General features: G+C 52.7%; 1 protein-coding gene across 1 annotated transcript in view; it reads left to right on the top strand.

Moving 5' to 3' along the window:
* The first annotated feature begins 468 nt into the window (after positions 1-468).
* The window catches only part of ADAMTS2 (ADAM metallopeptidase with thrombospondin type 1 motif 2), a 235338-nt gene continuing 214039 nt past the window's right edge, over positions 469-21767 (top strand). The window contains exons 1-2 of the mRNA XM_077746330.1: positions 469-514; positions 665-1059. Of these exons, the coding sequence (XP_077602456.1) occupies positions 469-514; positions 665-1059 (441 nt within the window). The remainder of the gene's footprint in view (positions 515-664; positions 1060-21767) is intronic.

Raw genomic sequence — 21767 nt, 5'->3', positions numbered from 1 at the left:
GCCGGGTGCTGAGCGCGCCGCCTTGGGCCCTGAGGACTGATGGGTCTCCCTGGAGGGAATCCCTGAAGATCCAAGGGACCCTGCTCCACCCCTCCCTGCCCTCGGGAGCGCGGGGAGGGGGGCCAGCATTGGTCCAACCGAGAGCTGGACACCGAGGACAGGCCGCGCGTGCCCGGGGGAGCCGAGTCCTCGCCGCTCCGGAGGCGAATGGTGAAGGCGCCCGGGCGGCGGGGACCGCGGAGGGGTAGAGGCGCACGGGTAGGGGGCCAACCGGCAATGGCTTCGTAGCAGCCCCACGTCCTGCCAAGGACGGTAGGCTCAAGCGGCTGGGAACAGTCTGACGGGGCCATCCCCAGGGGAACTGTGAAGAGCTCGCGGAGCCCCAGCCCGGAACGGGGCAGGGGGCAGAGCTCTTCGCTGGCAGGGTCCCAGAGGGGGACGGCCTGGGGGCGGTGGGGCTCCGGAGTGATGTTGCCTGTTAACGCCCCTTCCCAGTTGGAAGGAGGCCGGGGAGGTGAAGGCTAGTTTCTGCGGGGGTTGCCTGGCAGAATGCCCATCCCTTCGCAGCCGTGGCGACGACGGGATGGGGGTGGGTGGGTGGCTTGACGGCGGGGCTCCGGGGCTCCCGAGGTCTTGGCGGGTCTAACGCCCCTTCCCGTTGCAGGCGGGCCCCTGGGGCACGGAGCGGAGCGCATCCTGGCGGTGCCGGTGCGCACTGACGCCCAGGGCCGCTTGGTGTCCCACGTGGTGTCGGCGGCGTCTGCCCAGGCTGGGGTACGCGCCCGCAGGGCCGCCTCTGACCAGACCCCGAGCTTACCTGGAGGCAACGAGGAGGACCCCGGCGGCCGCCTCTTCTACAATGTCACGGTCTTCGGCCGTGACCTGCACCTGCGGCTGCGGCCCAACGCCCGCCTCGTGGCGCCCGGGGCCACGGTGGAGTGGCAAAGCGAGTCGGGCGCCACCCGCGTGGAGCCCCTGCTCGGGACGTGCCTCTACGTTGGAGACGTGGCTGGCTTGGCTGAAGCCTCCTCCGTGGCGCTCAGCAACTGCGACGGGCTCGTGAGTACTCACTTCTCTCGCTCCTTTCTGTCCACTGCCCTTGCTTGGGATTTGGAGGCTGATTACCTGTGAGTCCAAGGCCTGCACTGAGGTCTGTCCCCCTGTGTGCAGGGACCACGGGGCACTGACTGAGGTGATTGACAATAAGGCAAGTTATTTTGACTGGCCCGAGAGGGAGTGATTTATGCAGTGGGGCAGGGTCTCCAAAGCTCTCATCAAACGTCAGTGTGGTCTCACTTATGCCTGCCGGGGCCCGGGTCTTCCTGTTGCAGCCAGGTGTGTGTGCAACTCTTGGAGTGTGTGGATCTGCACGTGTGTTTTGTGCACTCATGTCTGGGTAGCCGTGCACCTGCGTGAATGTGTGAATGTGCCGCTGTGTGTCTTGTGCATGAGCGTATCTGTAAGTTTCTGCTCATTTGGGTGTCAGGGTATCTGTAAGTGTGTGTCCCCTTGTATTTGAGCAGGTGTGGTATGTGTGCCGGGAAGCACGTGGTCTGGCAGTCCGTCTGCTTGCTTCTGAGCTGCCCAGGGAGCGGATAGTGTGCTGAAATGCCTGGTTATTCCTCTGCCCCCTGGCTGACCGGGAGCCACTGATTTTTATGCTGTGGTTTCCTGTTGAACTCCAGCTGGTAATTTGAAAAGTCGGTTTTCTCTATTTTGAGCCAAGGGGAGCATTTGGAAATGCAGGCACTGGTGCCCACGGACAGCCTCTGAAGGACAGGAGAGAGGCCGAGTCCCCTCCTGGGACTGTTTGGGCCACCCAGTGCAACGGGAGCTCGGGGTAGTTTTCCTGTTTCTAGGGGCCCCAGAGGGACCATGGCTTAGTATAAGGGGGCCTCGGAGAAAGCCTGGATCGATGCTCAGGGAGGAGGCTGACATTGGCGGTGCTCTGTCCGGCCGCCCCGGGGCCTGGCACGGGCAGAAGCCACTGCAGTTTTCTATTTTGGATTGGGTGTGCGGTGGTCAGGCTGGCAGGGTCGGCCAGACATCTGAAGCTGCCCACCGTGGCTTCTGCTGTAATTGCCGCTCAGGGCACTCCCGTTCCGAGCTGGTGGCCACTCTCCCAGTCCTGCTGGCCCCCAAGTCCCCCTGTCCTCTGGCTTGTCCTGCCCGCCCGTAGAGCCAGCAATGACACCAGAGCCCCACAACCGCTGGTGTTCTTTTTATGGAGACACAGGAAATGTCACTTGTTGCTTCGGAAAATCACTGCCTTTGGCTGGGTTTTGTTAGAACCCAGGCATATTGCAAACAACTATAAATGTCCTTGGAGGAGCTGGGTTATCACGGTGCAGCCCTTTGTGTTTCTGAGGACGTCCTGGGCCTCAGGGGTGTGTCTCATTTCCTGCTGCAGGTGAATTTCCTAAATCAAAGGACATCGGTGCTGGGAACCCAGGGATGGGGGGAGTTGACATGGATGCAGTCTGTAGGTGGACCAGGTCCTGTGTACTGATTAATTCCTGACGAATAGCACTTCAGGGAGGCTGTGTCACCGTATCATTCATTCATTTGTCATTTGGTGAATGAATCTCCTAGTGTGTTTGTCCACTGTGGCCGTCAGAGGTGTGGCTGGCCCGGTGCCTATCTGGGGCTCAGGGCAACTGAGGGGTTGAGGGGCTGAGCGGTACCCTGTCCATGGCTTTGACGGTATTCTCCAGGGGGCTACGTGAAAGAGTTGCCAGTAGGCAAAGGTGCATGTTGGCATTCTTAGCAGAGGGAAGAAGATGTGCAAAGGTACCAGGTGTGCGTTGGCCTGGTCAGGACAGGCATCATGAGATGTCACATTTACTGGACACACCCCTTCACAAGTATGAGACAGAGCAGGAAGGAAGACTAGAGTTGGAAGATAGGCTGGGCCTTGCCTCTAGGGCCTTGAATGCTGTCAATGAAAAATGGCCTGGCGACAGTGGGGCATCAATATTAGTTTTTTACTATTTCTTTTGTTTTCTTGTTTTCTTTCTTTCCTTCTTTCCTTCCTTTCTTTTTCTATTTCTTTTCCTTCTTTCCTTCCTTCCTTTGGCCTAGAGGCAGTAGGGCATCAATATTAGTTCCTTACTATATTTCTTCTCTTCTTTTTTCTCCTTCCTTCCTTCCTTCCTTCCTTCCTTCCTTCCTTCCTTCCTTCCTTCCTTCCTTCCTTTCCTTCCTTCCTTCCTTCTTTCCTTCCCTCCTTCCTTTTGTTTTGGTGTATGTGTCTCTTCTTATTTTACACTAATTAATCCCTTAAACTTTTAAGTCTCTCTGTGCATCAGTGATAGGCCTGGGACTTTATACATCGTGCAAAGCCATGGTCTCCACAGCTATCCTGCAGGGGAGGGATCCTCATCCCTGGTTTGCAGATGGGCAGGTGAGGCTCTAGGGGGATGAGTGACTTGCCCACGGCCACACGGGTAGGAAGCTGGCCTGGTTCCCTCCAGCCCCTTTTGCCACCTGTGGACACCAAGATAGGCAATACCTGTGCATTCCTTCCCCATGGGCCTTACGTGGATAAATGCATCTCACTCACCCAGCAACTCAGGCCCTTAACCACCACGCCATACAGGCCCCCTTTCTCTGCAGCCTCTTCCTTTGTAGTCAGCACAACACACCGAAGCAGGTATGTCAGGCTGTGGTGTGTGTACAAATCCCCAGGGATCTGGTTAAAATGTGGGTTCCAGTTCAGCGCCTCTGGGGCGGGGCCTGAAGTTCTGCATTTCTCATAAGCTCCTCAGCTCATGCTCCTGGGCCTCGGACCACCCTTTGAGAAACAAGGCTCAACAGCCCCCTTTCTGCAAGAGAATTCTGCAGATGGTACCACATGTTTGCAAATGGGGTTCAGTGGACAGACTGGTGCAGGCAGTGCTGTACCTTGCATTCAGCTTGTGAGACTCAGGGAGCCCATCGGGACCCCTGAAAGTTCTGTAATGAAGAAAATGTCTCAGGGAGCCTGGGTGGCTCCGTCGGTTAAATGTCCAACTCTCGATCTCAGGTCAGATCATGATCTCAGGGTTGTGATTTCAAGCCCCGCGTTGGGGTCTGTGCTGGGCGTGGAGCCTACTTAAAAAAAAAAATAAAAGAAAGAAAGAAATGCCTCATGCTCTGTGTAATCCGTCATGTTCCACACAGATGGGACCATGGAACCCCTTTTTAGAGACCATGTGGAACTCATCTTCGTGGGAGACGTGAAGAGAAACCACGGAGCAAGGTCCCAGCAGGCAGCTGTGGTCTTAGAACTTACATCTAGATGGGACATGCCTTCCCAAGAGCCACAAGCCCTTTCAGGCCTAATGTCCTGCTCACAGCCAAGGGCACACATTTGCTCATCTACTTGCCTGGCCCTGAGTTTGTTTCTCTGCTTTAAAGGAAGGCACAGTGGTAGTAGCTCTGTTTTTTGTGGACAGGAGTCTCCTAATCGAAGGGATTCTTAATTCACCGTGTTTGCCAGAATCCTTTCAGTTATAAGTGGTAGCTTAAGTTAAATTAGTTTAAACCAAAAATGGGAAGTTATTAGCTGACAGAATGGTAAGTCTTCAGGCATGGCTGAATCCAGGTGCACTTGCTGTCTTTTACTCTGTTTTTTTTTTGTGTTAGCTTTGTTGTCTGGTGCAATTCTTCTGTGGTGCCCCCATCTTTCCAGTGGCCCCAGCAGTGCCTGGCCGACATCTTTTTCTGGTTAATTCTGGTTGAGTCCTGGGTATCACTCTGGCTAGCCTGGGGTCTGGTGCTCTTGTGAGAACCCCAGAAACAGAGAGCGGAAGAGGTGCTGTTCCCTCAATTACCATGAGATTGGGATTCTGGGCCTGCCAAGACACAGAGTTTTCTGGAGTCAGGTAGAGGTGCAGACTCAAGAGATGCCACATGAAGAATGAAGACATGCTTCGTGAGACATACTGGGCACTTTATGTCCAGAGAGGCTGGGAAATGCAGTTTCCAGGATTTTTGTTTGGTTGTTTGCTTACAGCCTCTAGACAGAAATTGTTCGTGATATGCACAGGGAATGGTTAGTCTTTTCACGATGCATGAGAAAATTATGCTTAATAAAGGATTCTTGCATGTCATGTTGCTATAGTTTTCTAGTACCTCTCAGGCCATATGATAGGTGTGCTAACTTCACATCATTCTTATATGTTCATCAAAAAACCAATAAGGGGAGCCTGGGTGTCTCAGTCAGTTAAACGTCAGACTCTTGATTTTGGCTCCGGTCATGATCTCAAGGTGGTGAGATCAAGCCCCCTGTCAGGCTCTGTGCTGAGAGTGGAGCCTGCTTAAGAATGTCTCTCTCAGGGGCTCCTGGGTGGCTTAGTCAGTTAAGTGTCCGACTTTGGCTCAGGACATGATCTTGCGGATCGTGAGCTTGAGTCCTGTGTCAGGCTCTGTGCTGACAGCTCAGAGCCTGGAGCCTGCTTCGGATTCTGTGTCTCCCTCTCTCTCTCTGCCCCTCCCTTGCTCACACTCTGTCTCAAAAATAAATACACATTAAAAAATTTAAAACAAGGGGCGCCTGGGTGGCTTAGTCAGTTAAGCGTCTGACTTTCGCTTGGGTCATGATCTCGCGGTTCGTGGGTTCGAGCCCTGCGTCGGGCTCTGTGCTGACTGCCAGCTCAGAGCCTTGAGCCTGTTTCAGTCTGTGACTCCCTCTCTCTCTGACCCTCCCCTGCGCACGCTGTCTCTCTCTCTCTCCTAGAAATAAATAAAAATATTTTTTAAAAAAATTAAAAAGAAAAAAGAAAAATTGTCTTTCTCTCTTTCTCTCTCTCTCCCTTTGCCCTGGCTCCTGCCTCACAAAACCAACAGCAACAACAATGGGAAGGCTGTTGGCATAAAAATAATAATAGAAAGTCATAGTTTGCCGTGTCCCTACTATGTGCCGGGCTCCCTGCTGAGCACCTTAGATCACCTTGCTCAATCCTCACACCATCCTATGGCCTATGCCCAACATTATCCCCATTCTACAGATGAATGAACTGAGCCTCCAAACGCTAACAGCTTGCTTCTAATTCCAAGACCACGCCCACTACATTTTGTTGTTGTTGTTGTTGTTGTTGTTTGCATGCCAACAAAAACAAATGATAAGGAAGAAATGCATTTCTTGAAACCAGTTCTTACCGTTCCTATTTTGGCTCCTGGAGACCTTCTCAGTCAGGGGCGTCAACTGTTGTTTGTGGGAGCCGGGAGCTGTCCTGGTGGCTGACACCCTGCTGACCCGCTCCAGCTTGAGGCCCCTGGCAGGTTGCCTGAGTCTTCACAGTGATGGCAGTGGGGGCTCCCACCCTGCCCCACCTCTGCGTCCCACCTCAGTGCTGCTCTGGGGACCTCTCTGGTCAGACAGGGCCTCACAGGGCCAGTGGGTGGAAGTCTTCATGGGCTGGGTGGCTGGAAGGGTCTGGTCTCTGAGGTCGGTTTCCATCCTAAGGTCTAAGCTGGGGCAGGGGGCAGTGTATATCCTAATATGGGGACTCAATATGAGCTCCCATGATTCTGTGCAGCAGAGCCCTTATCATATGGCCAAGGTTCAGAGAGGCCCAAGGGCTTCTGCCTGGTGGGCTGGGGCTCTCCTGGCCAGGAACCAACTCTGTCCTGTCTTTTTTTTTTTTTTTAACACTTATTTATTTTTGAGAAAGTGAGAGATAGAGAGAGAGAGAGATAGAGAGAGAGAGAGAGAATGCCCACATGTGCGTGTGACCAGGGGAGGGGCAGAGAGAGGGAGATGGAGGTTTCAAAGTGGGCTCCATGCTGAGAGCGGAGAGCCCATCCCAGATCTCGAACCCACAAACTGTGAGATCGTGACCTGAGCTGAAGTCGGACGCTTAACCAACTGAACCACCCAGGGGCCCCTGTCCAGTCTTTTAAAGAGTCACTAAGGTCTACAGAGAGAAATCATTTCCTGGCCCAAGGGACCAAGATGAGTTTCATTCCAGCTGGCTCAGATGCTAGAGTGGGGCAGGCAGGTGCGGCACACTCGGGCTGTGGGGCTGGGGTAAGGGTGCCCAGGACTTGCAGCTGTGCTTATAGGGTCTTCCTCCTTCCCACCGTAACTTGGCACTGCCTGGGGGGCAGTAAGAAGATCTCAGGAACACCAGAGAAGGGCTGTGGGACATTCCAAGTCTCCTGGGTCTTGGGGTTCCTCAGGTCAGAAGAGCAGAGGTACCTGTTTGGTCCCTGCTCTTGGCAACCTACACAGCTGCTCAGGGTAGTCTCAGCGTCCTGCATGGCTTATAATTCTCCTTGTTATTTAAGACTTACTCAATTTATATGACAGAAAACTGGCTTGCAATGAATGAAACAAACAAGGGATGTCATGGGCCCAATTACACGTGGGGTCCTAGGAGTTCAGGCATGGCTGGATCCAGGGGCTCAGGGCTTGTTTCAGCACATGCGTTCTGCCTTTCAGTTCTGCCACTCTCTGTGTTTATCTCAACATGGCCTTCCTCATGTGGGGGCCACAGGCAACTCCTGGCTTAACTTGTCTTCTTCGATGGCAGCAATCAGGAATGGAGAGCAGCTCTTTCTGGATGGTTCCTGCTAGAGTCCTGGAGAGGGCTCTGATGGGGCCCCACTTAGGTTACAGGCCTATCTCTAAACCGCTGTGATTAAGCCTGGCCTGAGTCTCTTGTCACCTTTGGGATTGAAAGTGAGGGTCAGGCCCCCAAACTCTGAGTGGGTTGGCGTTTTATATGAAAGCAAGAGGAAGGTCAGTGTGCCGGATAGATGAAAACCGTTGCCACCACAGGCTTCACCCAGACGCCATGTCCCAGCGTCCAGCCTAGGTCTCTTCTGGGGCTCCAGACTTGCCTGCCCGGCTGCCTGCAGGGCTCCCTCCCTGGGTGACCCCAGGCTTCTGAAATGGAATGCACTCTCCACTCTCCTCTGGACCCCACCCTTTCTTGGGTGGGAATCCCAGGATCACGCCCTCCCCCCTGCGCATGACCCCCATATCCAGCCAGCCACCATCCTAGACATTTCTGGACTCTATTCCAGTGCCCATCTTTCCACCATGCCTGGCTCCCCAAGCCCTGTCTTTTGTGCTTGGGTTCTTCAGCTGCGGCTGAATGGTCTCTCCTCAGCAACTCTTGCTCCACACAGCAGCCAGACTGATTTTTATAAACCACATATTAAACCATGTCACTCCTCTGCTCAAGATCTTTCAATAGTTTTTATTGCCCTTAAAAAGAAAATCCAAATCTGGAAAAATATCCAAACCCACTGGCCTGGCATTCAAGGCCCTCTATGACCTGGCCCAGTGGCTTCCAGTTTCATCTGTCATTGTGTCCCCTTCATGCCTGTGCCCCAGTCACACTGACCTTTTAGTTCCTCCAATTCTGACACTCCCAGCTCAGGGCCTTTGGATGGCTGTGCCCTTGCCCAGACCACTCTTATCCCTTCATCTTTACGTGGCTGAGTCAGTAGGTTTCAGCCAAGTGGCATTTCATCCAGGAAGCCATCCTAGACATTCACATGCCACGTTACACCCTGTGCTTCTTGGTGACGTGTAGCATGGGTAACGTGTACCTGGCTATGTCAGTAGGGCCCAGCTGTGAAATCAGAGCTCCTGAAGCCTATGTAGGAAAGGGCTGGGGACTTGCCCCTGAGACCCTGTGCCCCCCCCCCCTCAATGCCCAGGGCTGGCCTGCCTCTCCTCATCTGCTCTCTTGCCAACCCCAGAATGTCCACATTCAGTGGGGCAGGCCACTGAGAATGGCTGACAGCTCTGCCTCCTTTCCCACAGGAAAGCACTTACTTGCACACACATGTGGTATTACAGGTTTCCTGCCCCCACTTCGGGGTTCATGAAACCTGAGTTCAAAACCTGTGGTCTAAATCAAACCAAGTAGGGGAGGGAAGTTCTCTGCCCCTCCCTGGCCGCCCCCCACCGCCTTCCCCCCAACGCCTGCCAGGCCTGTTTAGGGAAGTGTTAGGTGGGGGTGAGGAGACATCGGGCTGGGCTCTGGCAAGCCACCTTGCGAGGCTGGGCAAATCCTCCCACCATGGGCCTCAGTTTGTCCAGATGGAAAGTGGGGGTTGGAGTTAACCACATCTGGGACCCTTCCAAGGCAACTCGAGGTGTCTTAGGGGCCAGGTGGGGAACAGATAGACACACATGAGGGAACAGAGTTGGGGGAGGGAGAGGTGGGGATCCCTGCGAGCCCAAGCCCTACCTCCCGTGAGAGATTGTTGCCCCTAGGGAGTGTGGGCTCTTTGCTGCTGAATCCCGTTGTTACTTCAGGGAAATCATGTTTCTGAATTTGTGTGGGCAAACAAGTCCAGTGTGAAGACCCAGTGTGGGCCCCGAGGTCCCTTGACAGGGCCTCCAGAGGCAGGTGTGAAAGCCATGGGCCAGGGCTCCCTGCCGGCAGGAGCTAGGGCACCTGCTGAGAACCCAGCCTCAGTTCATCACAGCTGTCCCACGTCCCCTTCCAGGGCATCCATAACCTTCTGGCTGGCCTCCCCACCACCTCTCACTGGGAGCAATTTGGTGGAAGGGAAAGGGCTTTCTAGGGGCTCTTCCCTGCCTGGGCTGGATAGGGACAGACACTGACCTGTGGCAGACATGATGGAGGCTGACTTGTCATGGGTTTGTGCTCAAGGTGGCAGAGCAGCCACTACCCCATTTCCTTATGGTGGCCCCTCAGAATGAGAGTCATCTGTCTTCACTGAATAAGGCATCCAAAGGCGGGGCGTCTGGGTGGCTCAGTCGGTTAAGCATTGGACTTCAGCTCTGGTCATGATCTCGCGGTTAGTGAGTTTGAGCCCCGTGCCAGGCTCTGCTGGCTCAGCGCCTGGAGCCTGCTTCAGATTCTGTCTTACTCTCTCTCTGCCCCTCTCCCACTCACACTCTGTCTCTCTCAAATAAATAAACATAAAGAAAAAAAAGAAGAATAAGGCATCCAAAGGCACCTAGAGTAGTCAAAATCATAGACAATAGAGAGCTGGTTGCCAGGGACGGGGTGGGGTGGGGGGAACAGCGGCATTGTCACAGAGTTTCAGTTCTACAAGGAACAAAGAACTGTGGAGATGGATAGTGGTGATGGTTGCACAACATTATGAATGTGTTTAATAGCACAGTAAGAACGACACTGAAGAAAGGTTAAGATGGTCAATTTTACATTATGTGTATTTTACCACGTAAAACAGGGCGTCTGAGGACACATGGGATTCGGTAAGTAGTTCAGGGGTGGAGTGGTGCCCTGGAACCTCGCTCGCCCAGTTTTCCGCCCCTGTGTGACTCTGTCCCCTGGAGGACCAGTGGCTGCGGCTGTCCGCACACCCCTCACACCCCCAGGGACAGCCTGGGGAAAGAGAAGCGGTCTATTTTTTGGAGGCTCCCGCCAGTCTTGAGCTTTACTCTGATTGGCTGGGATTAGGTCACGGGACTTTTCCATAGCCAATCGCTGTGGCCCAGGAATGCCATGTGCTGATTGGCTCTGGTCTGAGTCATATGCTCCAAGTCACCGCCTCAAATGGCGCAGGGAATTTGAGCTGTGACCACCCATGATGGCATGGTAGCGGCTCTCCACCTGTGTCACTCCTCTGCTGGTGAGGGCCCTGCTGCCTGCTCTGTCCCTCAAGAAAAGGCAGTCAGAGGATCAGTGTCTCCACCGGTGTATTCTATCCCTGAAAGTCGACCTGTGAGCTCTCCTTTGCTGTCCCCCTTTGATAGATGAGGAAACCGAGGCTCTGGTGAGTTACTCGGATCTGTGGGCTCTTCCGGTGTGGGGGTCACCTCTCTCCATGGATTCCTCTAGGGTAAAGGGCATAGTGGAGCCCAACTCAGCCCTTCATGGAGTGACAGCACAGTCGGTCACCGATCCCCAAGCCTGAGTTCAGGGGGGCCACCTCTTTCGGAGTCATCCGCTGTCACCTTGCCACCCCCTGTGCTGACTCCATTGTGTGGTCGTGTGTGTTTCTGGCACTGGTTGCTGAGTGTAACGGTGTTGCCTGTTCACGCGTTGGCAGGCATCAGGCTCTTTCTGCCCCATGGCCAGCCTAGGCTGCCTGTCCCCCTGTGCCCCTGGCCTTTGGTGAGTGAAGAGTGATGCTGAGCATCAGCTGGGAGGTGGGAAAGGCCGCGTCCTCACCTAGGCCTGCTGTGAGCCCCACAGCCAGGGCGAGCAGTCACCGAGGAGCTCATCTGCTCCCCTGAGACGCAGGGACACCCCCCATGGGCCTGGCATGCCCACCTAACACCAAGGCTGGCTCTGCTGTGTGTTGGCCTGAGCTGTGGCCTGGGCCTCCCCACTCTGGCCTCTGAGACCCCCGAGTGGGGCCCTTCCCGGGACCTTGGGTCTGTACCGGCAGGCAGACACATCCTTCATTACCCTCACTCCTGGCCTCTGCTTGGCCAGCCTGGGGGAACATATGTGCATGTGTGGGTGCCTATGCACGGGAATATGTGTGTATGTGTAAAGGTGTGCATGGGTGTGCATGTGCACGTGCATGCACACGTGCATGCACATCTGTATGAGTGTGATGTGAAAATAGATGTGCACGTGTGTGTGTGTGTCTGTGCATGGGAGTGTATGCAGTGGAGCGAGCATGAGTGTGAGTGCGTGCATGGTTGTGAGTGTGCATATGTATGTCTGTGTGTAGGTGTATCTGTGTGCCCATTTGAGTAAGCATGTGCATTCAGGTGTGAGTGTGTACGATGGTCGTGTGTGTTCTTGGCAGGGGCTTCCTGCAGAGGAGGGGATTGAGAGGGAGTAGAGGTCGTGAGGGGAGGGGAAGACCCTAGCCCTTTGAATCTCCGACTCCCCCCACTCCTCCCACTGGCAGGCGCTCTGGAATGGGAGGGCCCAGGTACGAGCCTCTTGCTCTGCTGCTTATGTTTCATATTAAATGTCAACTGTCCACCGGGTCTGCGGTGCTGCCATTAATATGGAGAAGTTATTACAGAGCCTGGAGCTGGCTCCTCGGGCTCATCCATGAATTTCAATTACCCTGCATGTCTGCTCTAGGCCTGTGGAGGGGGGCTCACAGCGTCCCCTTAGAGGCAGAGGAAAGCCTGGCCTCTGGGACCTAGGCCCAGACAGTGCAGGGAGCCTAGGCAGGCTCTGCACTGCCCCACCTTGCCCTGCAGGTTTCAAGCAAGCACGGACTTGGAGCGACCTGGGGGCTGCCCGGTCACACGGTCATCTCTGCCCCGTATACCTGGGCAGCCTGGACAAGGGCTGAAATGCCACTAAACCTTATTTCCTTGGCTTGCAAAAGGAGGGGAGCCTATCCACACCCACCTTGCTGGGCATTGGAAAGATGCGTGGGAGCACAGCAAGCCCTTAGCCCAGGCCCAGGGCTTAGGAGATTTATGTACGTCATCAGATCTAAGGTGCCATCAATCATAGGGCACACCAAGTAAGAGCAGACACTCCTGATTAAACCTCGCCCTGACACCTTAACTTCGGTCCCACGAGACACAGGCACCAGCCACCCTGCCCCTACTTGCTCTGAACAGTGGGCCATTTCTCCCTTCTCACTCCATTTGCTTACTTAGCGTGTGACTTCTTTCTTCCCTTCGGGGTGTCATCCTCTCCTTGGTAAAGTGTGGGGCTGCAGTCATTCCTCCAGGGACATTCCTCACCGAGGCCAAAGCTACACACCTCCTTGTCTCGGTGCCTGCTGCACACACTATAATTTTTTGCCATCGTGGTGTCATTTTTTGAGGACGTTTTGGGTGGCAAGGAACTCCACACAAGAAATGCTGACCCGACACGCAATTCACGTGAAGGAATAGCAATATGAGTGAAACACCATGGGCAGGCTGGTGCGTGCCAGCCAGTGCCAGCCACCGTGCGGTTGCTGCCAGCTGCCGGCAGTGGGAAGATCCATTGATTTCCTCCCCAGTTCAGAGGCGGTAAATGTGAAAGACGTCCATCTAGAGTCCTGGACATGCAGTTTTTATTGTTGTTGTTGCTATTATTATTATTATGTTACAAATGATTTCAAGGCGCTGTCTGAGAGCTGACACATGGCTCGCAGGCCGAGAAGCAGAGCAGAGGCTGAGGCAGGGCCGTCCACACCAGAGGGACTAGCCCTTGCTAGCTCTGTGAGCACAGTATTCAAGGATTCATCTTTGAACCTGGATCTTTCTCTTCTGAAAGCAGGGGTTGGGACCCCATGACATACAAGGTGTATTTCTGTCCCATGCAAGATTTGTCTAAGTCTCAGGCATGGCTAGTTTGGGAACAGAGCTTCTGTAGGTGTGACAAAAAGTGGCTCAAGACTGGTGAACATGAATATATATAAAACACATCGATATGTTGTTTTTAATGGCTGACACCACATAGCATCTCCCATCAGTTGCCAACAAAACATCAGGTTAACGGATATCACAGATAAATTGTGTTTTTCTGTCACTCTGTTTTCTACTTGTACTAAACTGTGTTTATCATTAGAGCCTTTAAGCTGTGATATATCTAAAGTATTAGCTACTTTACAGCGCTGTCCACCACAGTAGCTATGAGCCAGCTAAGCTATGAGGCGGGTGAGGCTTTTGACTACTTGAAATTTGGCTGGTCTGAAGTGAGTGTGTGAAGTGAGTGCCTAAGTGTAAAATACTGAGTATTCAAAGACTTACCATAAAAAAAAAGAATATAAAATAAGAATATAATAAGAATATATAATATAATCTCATTATCTAAAAGTATTGATTATAGGTTAAAATGATAATATTTTGGATATACCGGATAAAGTAAGAAATATCGCTGAAATTTATTTCACCTGTTTTTTTTCCCTTCAACGTGGCTCCACGTGAAGTTCCCATTACATTTCTGTTGGACAGTGCTGATTTGAGACATCTGTCTGGATACTTCCCGTTTCACTGTTATTCGTTTGCAAAATTTTCTTGGCTGGTCACATCTGTTTATTCTTTCAACTGAATTTTAGAATTGTTTTGTCAGGTTAAAAACATCCCTTGCGAATTTGATTGACATTAAATTAAACCTAGAAACCAATTAAAGGAGGAATCGACATAATTTACAGCGTTTACCAGGAACATGGTGTATTTTTCAATTGATTTAATTCTGCTTTTATGTTGCTTCGTGAAGTATTATATATTTTTTATATGGGTCACCCATTGTTTTAAATCATGGTCATTTCAAGGATTTTTTTTTCCTTTTTGCTATTGTTTATTGAATCGTTTCCATCTATCATTGGTATATAGGAAGGCTATTGATTTTTGTGTAATTATCTTTTATCAAGCTGCTTGATTGAACTCATTAATTCTAATATATCTTTGTGGATTCCCTTGGGTTTTCTAGGTATACAGTTGTACTGTCTGTAAACGATGATAATTTTGGAGCCTCATTTCCAATCTGTACTATCTAGAACCTTCAGAGTAATGTTAAATAACAGCAGCGGCTTTGTGTATCCGTGTCTGCGCCCGGCTCTGATGGGAACGCCCTGGCATTTCTCTGCTTAATAAAATATAATGCTCGCTCGTGGACTAAGATGGATTTCGTGTGAAGGCAATATCCTCTGAATTCTAGTTTTCTAAGGTCCTATTTTTATCAGCAAAGGAGCTGAAATCTAGGTAAAATGTGTCCCACACCTCACACACCGCCCCCACCCCTACTCCAAGCCAGAGGCGTTATATAGTTCTCAGGGGGCTGTGTTGTTGAGGACCTGGGACTCAGGGCTGCTGGCCACGCAGGTGGCTTCTGGGCGAGCTGGAAGCAGTTCTCAGAAAGCCCACGCATGGGGGAGTTGCCACCTCAGCAGGCCACATTCTCCTTATCTCAGTGCTGTCCCTCCCAACCTTCAGTTTTTCCGAGGCAGACCTCCCGAGTCTTACAGAAGACTTGACTTTGCTCAGCTGTTGGTACCTGCCCATGGAGGCCCCCACTGGCTCCCACTGGTACCTTTATTCCCACGTCTCTAGAAGGTACTTTCTCAAAGACTATCGGCCCCCTTAGAGGAAATCCATGGCCCATTGTGTAGAGGATAAAATTGTTTTCCATTGTGTTGTCTGTCTGTCTGCTCACAGATGGGCATGGGATTTGGGCAGCTCCGAACAATGCCTGTGCCAAGGCCCCACCCTATGAGATTCTGATTTGTTGGATGTAGGTAGGACTTGGGGGGGGGGGTCTGTGTTTCTTAACACGGGAGAGTCTTACGCACAGCCAGGGGGTACCCACTGACCTAGAGGAAGGTCAGGGGGTGTGAGGTCTGACAGAACCAGGTTCGGGGCTGGCTGTCTGCTTGCTGGCCTGTGACCCTCCGTTTCCCCAGTTGGCATGCTACCTGCCTTGGAGGCCTTGCGTCTTTGAGGAAGATGAGAACAAGCTGGTTGGCCCCAGTCCAAAAGGCTTGGGATCCAGAACCGTTGGGAGGATTGGGGTGGAAGGAGAGGATGTCTAGGAGGGACAGCCAGGCCTTCAGGTGGCCTGGGAGCACAGGAGCTGCCGCTGAGGTGTCAGCTCTTGACCCTCTGTGCCCTCAGGTCCTTCAGCTGGAAATTCAGAGCATGGCACATGGAGGGAAGCCCCCTGACATGACCGTCCCTGAGGCTGGCTGTCCATGTAGTGGGCAGGTAGAATGCAGTGGGCCGTGGGCACTGATCCTGCAGGCCCTGTCGGGCAGGGTAGGGGCAGGGTGCTGTCTTCTGTCGTACCCCTCACTGCCCCAGGCAGACCCTGGGCCCTGTGACGCTCCCAGCCCTCTGCCCTCCACTCCCCCTCAGCTCCGCTGGCTGACCCCTGGCCACTGGTGTGAGCTCACTAGCCCCGGGCTGAGCTCTGGGCATCCCCGGCATTTGGGTGTGTTGTAGCCCAGAGCGGCTGGTCTGAGACCTGCACATAGAGTGAGGGGAGGTCCCAGGCTGGGGCTCAGCTTAGTTGATAGAGGGAAAGCCTGTGTTTCCTGAGCAGCCCCCAAATGCCACAATAACTGTCCCAGGGAGGGCACTGGGGGGTGGAGTGGGGTCCTCGCTTCCATCCCTTTCGTCCCTGTCCTCGCATACCTTCTCTTGTTTCTCTTTCCTCTCTCCTTGCCCTGCCTCACCCTCTTCTTTCTTCTCCCTCCCTGCTCCTCGCTCTGTTCTCTTCCTCCTCCCTTCCTCCCATCTCAGTCCTCCCCTTCTATCCCAGAGTGAGCCTCCCTACTCCACCAACCAGGACTCGTGGGTGACCCTTCCTTAATGGTGGGCTCTGTATGGCTGGCCCCACACTCACACTCAGGCTGTGCCTGCCAGTTCCTATTCCCACGTCACCTCTGACACTGCCAACAGGAACAGTCTGGGGATGGGATATCATCCTGTTGTACTGGAGGGAAAGCAGGGCTCAGAAAGAGACAGTGACCAACCCCAGGGCACACATGGCCCAGAGCTTGGGCTCCTTCTGCTGCAGCTAGAACTCCAGGAAACCTTTGCTGTCCTCTGAGGTACGCATTACCCCACCCCCAGCCCACACAGCAGGGTTAATTGCTACAGCAGGAGGGGAGTTCCTACTTCTCTCTTTAGCAGCTGAGTTCTTGGTGCAATTCTCAGCAAACAAGCTTAAGGCCGAGCCCCTGCCCTGCCAGAGTAGCTGCCACCTCAGATAGTGTGGCCTGGCCTTTGGGTGCTGTTTTTCCTGTTGGGGTACCCAGGTCCTTGTTAACTATGTCCTTACAGGAGAGGCTGGTCGGACCAGGCTGCTGTGCTCTGACCTGGGGCTGCCATGGAAGGTTGTGAAGGCGGTGTCCTGCACAAGGGCACCTGGGCATGGAGGTGCAGGAGGCCAACCTCTCTACGCAGTGTCTGGGAGTGGATGGAGTGGAGAGTGGAGGGCAGCCAGAGCTGTGTGGAGGGCCGAGAAGGCGGCATCAGGCCCCACCATCAAGGCCACCAGAATCACTACATTCATTTCCCTTTCTCCCTGCGTTCATTGACCCTTTGTGAGCTTGGGCATATTTATATTCAGAGAGTTTCCCTTCTTATTTTACCTTGCCAACTTTTCATTTCTCCTCATCAGCTCTGCCAGGCCTCTGCTATTAATTTCTTCTGTTTCCTCAGGTCGTAGAAAATAATCAGCCTTTCAAAGAAGTGCTCTGTTGTATGTATTTTATTTTATTTTATTTTATTTATGTGGGGGAGGGGCAGAGAGAGAGAAGGCTACAATCCCAAGCCAACTCAGCTCTATAAGCTTGGAGCCTGACTCCCTGATGCGAGGCTTGAACCCACGAACCATGAGATCATGACTTGAGCTGAAGTTGGACATCCAACTGACTGAGCCACCCAGGCGTATCTGTATTTTGATTTTGAAACATTGAACTCCTTTCATACAAGTGAAGCGTGTTTCCTGTGTGTATGAGGTGTGGGTTTTAAGTTCTTATTTTTTCGAAATTGCTACTCTGTGTCTCAGCACCTTCCTTTACTAATGAACCCCTTTCCTTGTGACTTTGGGATGTGCACTCCCTCATCTACAAAGTTCTGGGAGGTGATCTGGCTTGTTTCTGGACTCCATTTTATTCTGCACCAGCATGAGGCCCTTTGTTGCTTATCGATCTGTTCTAATACCTGGTAGGGCAGATATCACCATCATGACTTAAAAAAAAATGTTTTCACTATTTTTATCCATTTTCCAAATGGATTTTGGATTTGTTTTCTTATGATCTTAAACAAGAATCTTAAGAGGATCTTTATTTTGGATGATATTGTGTGCCTAAAACAGTGTCCAGCACTGCAGCAGGGCCTCAGTAAATCTTTATTGAACAAGTGAATGGCATCTTCAAGATACTTAATTTTCTTGGGGAAACAGGAAGAGCACTGATTCAAATCTTTAAAAATCTATCTCCAGTGGGTTTCTTACTACGACGTTTGAAATTTTATCACCATTGTTAGTAGGATCTTTTCCATTATATTTTATTAGTAGGTTATTATAGATAGTAAATTTTTACATGTTTATTCATTTTTTTTTGAGAGAGAGAGAGAGACAGAGCATGAGTTGGGGAGGGGCAGAGAGAGGGAGATACAGAATCGGAAGCAGGCTCCAGGCTCCAAGCTATCAGCCCAAAGCCCAGTGCAGGGCTCGAACCCATGAACCATGAGACCATAACCTGAGCTGAAGTTGGACGCTTAGCAAACTGAGCCACCCAGATGCCTCTGTGGATAATAATTTTTAACCTAGAATACCGTGGGTGACCATTCAGTATTCAGGATACTTGGGGCCTCCTTGTTCCAAATTAATGATATTCTCAGAAGTGAGATGCTTTCATTCTCAAAGAGCGAATGGAGCTAAAATCAGCACATTCATACAGATTATAGATGCATTTGCACAAATTGCAGCTAAGCACTTGACCACTGTAGATGACCTGGCAAACCCAAGCCCTGCCCAGGCCCTACCTGCTCCTTCTCATTTGCTTTCAATGACTCCCATCTTCCTCTTGTGCATCAGCAAAAACAGTCTTCCATTATCATAGTGGCACGAATGCAAAAAACACAGATAATCACAAAAAAATCCTCATAAAAGAAATCTCTCGATTGGATGTTCCCATGTTTGCATTCCAGATATGCAAATCTCTGTACTTATTTCACATCTAGGCATTTTAATGAACTTATATAGTATTTATTTTTTATTTATTTATTTTTTTGTGGATTCTTTTGGGGATGAGGATTTTCTAAGTGTACAGCTATCCCCTGCAATTTATAGTTTTGTGTCTTTTTTTCAATGTTTATTAATTTTTTTGTCCTATTACGTTGGCTAGAGCGTAAGATTGAATTTCAGTAATTTTGCCTGGGAGCTCGAACCATGTTTTCAGAGCAGTTGGCCCGCTGCCATCTAAGGGAGACAAGAACCAGGTCCTGCTTCTCTCTCGTTCTGTGAATGCTGTTGGCAGTAGGTCCAAAGTGGACAAGTCTTGGCAGAAGTGGACTTTGTATCTTCACTTACCCATGGCAAGGCTTCCTTTCTTTTCCTGGTCTGTTGTGTCAAGTGAGCACAGGACATGGATGTGTGGAGGTTTGTGGGAAAGGAGTAGCAGGGACCGGTGCCCCCTCCCACGGTGCCTGTTAGGTCAGGGGGCTTCTCTCAGCCCTGTGGCCTGTTAGGGCTCCCCTACAGCCAGGAACACTGTACCTGGGCACGAGTGTTTATTTTTTTTGAGAGAGAGAGAAGAGAGAATCCCTCCCAAGCAGGCTCTACACCATCAGTGCAGAGCCCACTGTGGGGCTTGAACCCACGAGTGTGAGATCATGACCTGAGTGGAAATCAAGAGTTGGAGGCATAACCGACTGAGCCACCCAGGTGCCCCCGGAAAATGGCTGCCTTTGAAAGACTCTTGGCTTTCAGCCGGGGCTGTGGTTCAGCGAGCCGCTCTCGGGGAAAGGCTGGCAGGTAGATCCAACCTGCAACCCTGAATGAATTTGGACTTCGAAGGCCATGTGAGTCCTTGCCCTGCCCCTTACCAGGGAAATATTTCTGAATTTCAATGTTCCCGTCAGCGCAGAGCGGAGTTTGCAAACTGGTGGGCTGCGTGCCACGTCCGCCCACAGACGAGTTTTGTTTGGCCCTCTCAGTGTTTCACAAATCTCTCCCAAAGCTCCAGATTTTCAGTTTTTCCTGAGAACTCGGGAGAGCGCCTAGACCTGTACTCTGTGGGCTGGAGCTGGGCAAGACAGAGCCCTCCAGAGGGAGCCCACAGCTTGGGCCGCACATATGCCAGCGGTTCCCCTCCTCCCCCTCCCGCCCGCCCCGTGCTCACCCTCACCCTTCTCACAGGCTGGCTTTCATTTTCCGCGTGTTTCCTGTGTCTGCGACAGACACCTTCTCTCACGTCAAGGTGGATGTTGAGGGGCTGTGGAGCCCGTCCTTTTGTCCCCTCCCTTCCTCTCTCCCCCTTCCCCCGATTTCAGTTTATCATTCATCTCTGACAAGGCCCTGTGGGCTGAAGTCAGACACCGTCCCGCTCCATCGAGTGTGTTTCTGGCTCTTTCTCTCACTCACCAAGACTCCTTTTCCTCATCCGTGAAAGGTAAAAATTTATGGCAGTAACTACTGTGGTGGGTTATTAGGAGGATTACATGAAAGAGGGCCCATGGCCGGTACTTAGCAGCCAACAGCCCCTGTTGCTATGAGGTAACATTTTCTTTCATGGCGCTGCTAGAAGGAACCAAAGTGAGGAAGTACTTGGAGACAGAAGAGGTGCAGTGCAGAGATGAATCAATTGGGAGCGCTCAGTGGGCTGGGCGTGAGGAGTGGGGAGGCAGGCTCCAGGGATAGGCAGGGTCCTGTGTCCCCTAACTGGCCTGGGATGTGTTGCCAGATGAGGCCGTGACTGTTCTGAAATGGAATTCCTGGGTCAGAATAAGGAGAACAGATGTTTACTGGACGAGGCCAAGAGCCGCTGACATCACCCAGAGCCCGTCAGGACACAGTCTGAGGGTCCTCCATCCCTTCCTGTCAGTGCAGCGTTCCTGGGGCAGCTGCCAGGGCCGAAGGGTGGACACCCAGGCGCGTGCGCCTGCGCACACACGCACACGCACGTGCGGTTTCTTCCCCCAAATCCTCTCCACCTGAACACAATTAGCCAGGATGTGGAAAAGATTTGCAGCCTGGAAGGAGAGGAGAGAGTCTAGTTGGCAGGCGGGCTGGGGAGGGGAACCGCAGGCCCGGATGGTGAGCGGAGGGTGCGAGATGGAGGAACAGCCCTTGGGGGTAGACAGCTGTCCCCAGCCGCTGGCCAGGGAAGGAGGAGCACACGAGCCTTCCTCCCAACATCCCCAGGGGCTGAGAGCCTGTCTCTCAATTTCTTCTCTGGCCGCGAATCTGGAGATTGTGACCAAGAGGCTGCCGGGGCCTTGCTCCCGTCCTTCCCAGAGCACCTGTGTACCTGGTGCCTGCTGTCACGTCCCTCACGGAAGGCCACCTCCAGGCCCCGTTTCCTGCCATGACTGGTGATAGAAAACCCGGTGCAAACCAGCTCAGGCCTGTTTCAGCTCCAACTCCCTCCTCCCTGGCCTGTCTTCATCAGGCTTTCCTCAGTGGGGGGCTGGAGGCTCACTGTGGCCCCAGCTGCCAGCCCAGCACAAGGACCTTCCTGTCCCTGGGCTTCCAGCAAGTGTCCTGAGGCCGGTTCTCACTGGTTCAGGTCATGTGCTTTGGGTGAATCCTTGCGGCAGAGGGCAGGCAGCTGGCTTCCATAGGCCAGGCCTGGCCGCGTGACCCCTGGTTCCGGGTGGGTGGAGTCTGTGGTGTGAAGCCCGGAGACACAGGTGCCAGAAAACCAGGCTCCTGTTGCTGGGAGAGGAGTGGGTGCCCACTGCCTTCTCTCCGTCCCGGACCTCTGTCCACCTCGTCCATGCTCTTGGCTCCTGTTTTCCCCGCTTGGGTTTGTCCTGCCATGTCCTCTCTCTGAGGGCTTCCAGGGGCTCTCCTTCACCCACTGGGTGAAGCACAGGCCCAGAGACCTCGGGATTCAAGACCTGTCACGACCAGTCAGCACTTGTAGATTATTCTGTCCTCCGCATCTTCCCTCCCTCCCATCCTGTGGGCCTGGGACAAGAGCTCTCAAAGACCATGCATTCCCATCACAGTGGTTAGCTGTGTCCATGTTGAAAACAGCCTTTGTTGCAGGACAGGAGGGGACCGATTATCTTGGCTGCAGGTGAACCTAAAGATTATCTGAGGGTGTGAGGGACGAGTCCAGGGTGTGGCTGGGCTCACCTGGGGTTGCACTTGCAGAGCTGACAGAGTAGCAGAGCCGATGAGCTCTGGGCTTATTCTGGGCTTATGTCTGCAGTGCAGGGGGCCCCACACGCCTGGCTG

This window comes from Crocuta crocuta, unplaced genomic scaffold (genome assembly GCF_008692635.1).
Source record: "Crocuta crocuta isolate KB4526 unplaced genomic scaffold, BGI_CrCroc_1.0 scaffold218, whole genome shotgun sequence".
Taxonomy (NCBI): Eukaryota; Metazoa; Chordata; class Mammalia; order Carnivora; family Hyaenidae; genus Crocuta; species Crocuta crocuta.
This window is presented reverse-complemented; position numbering and strand designations above follow the sequence as displayed.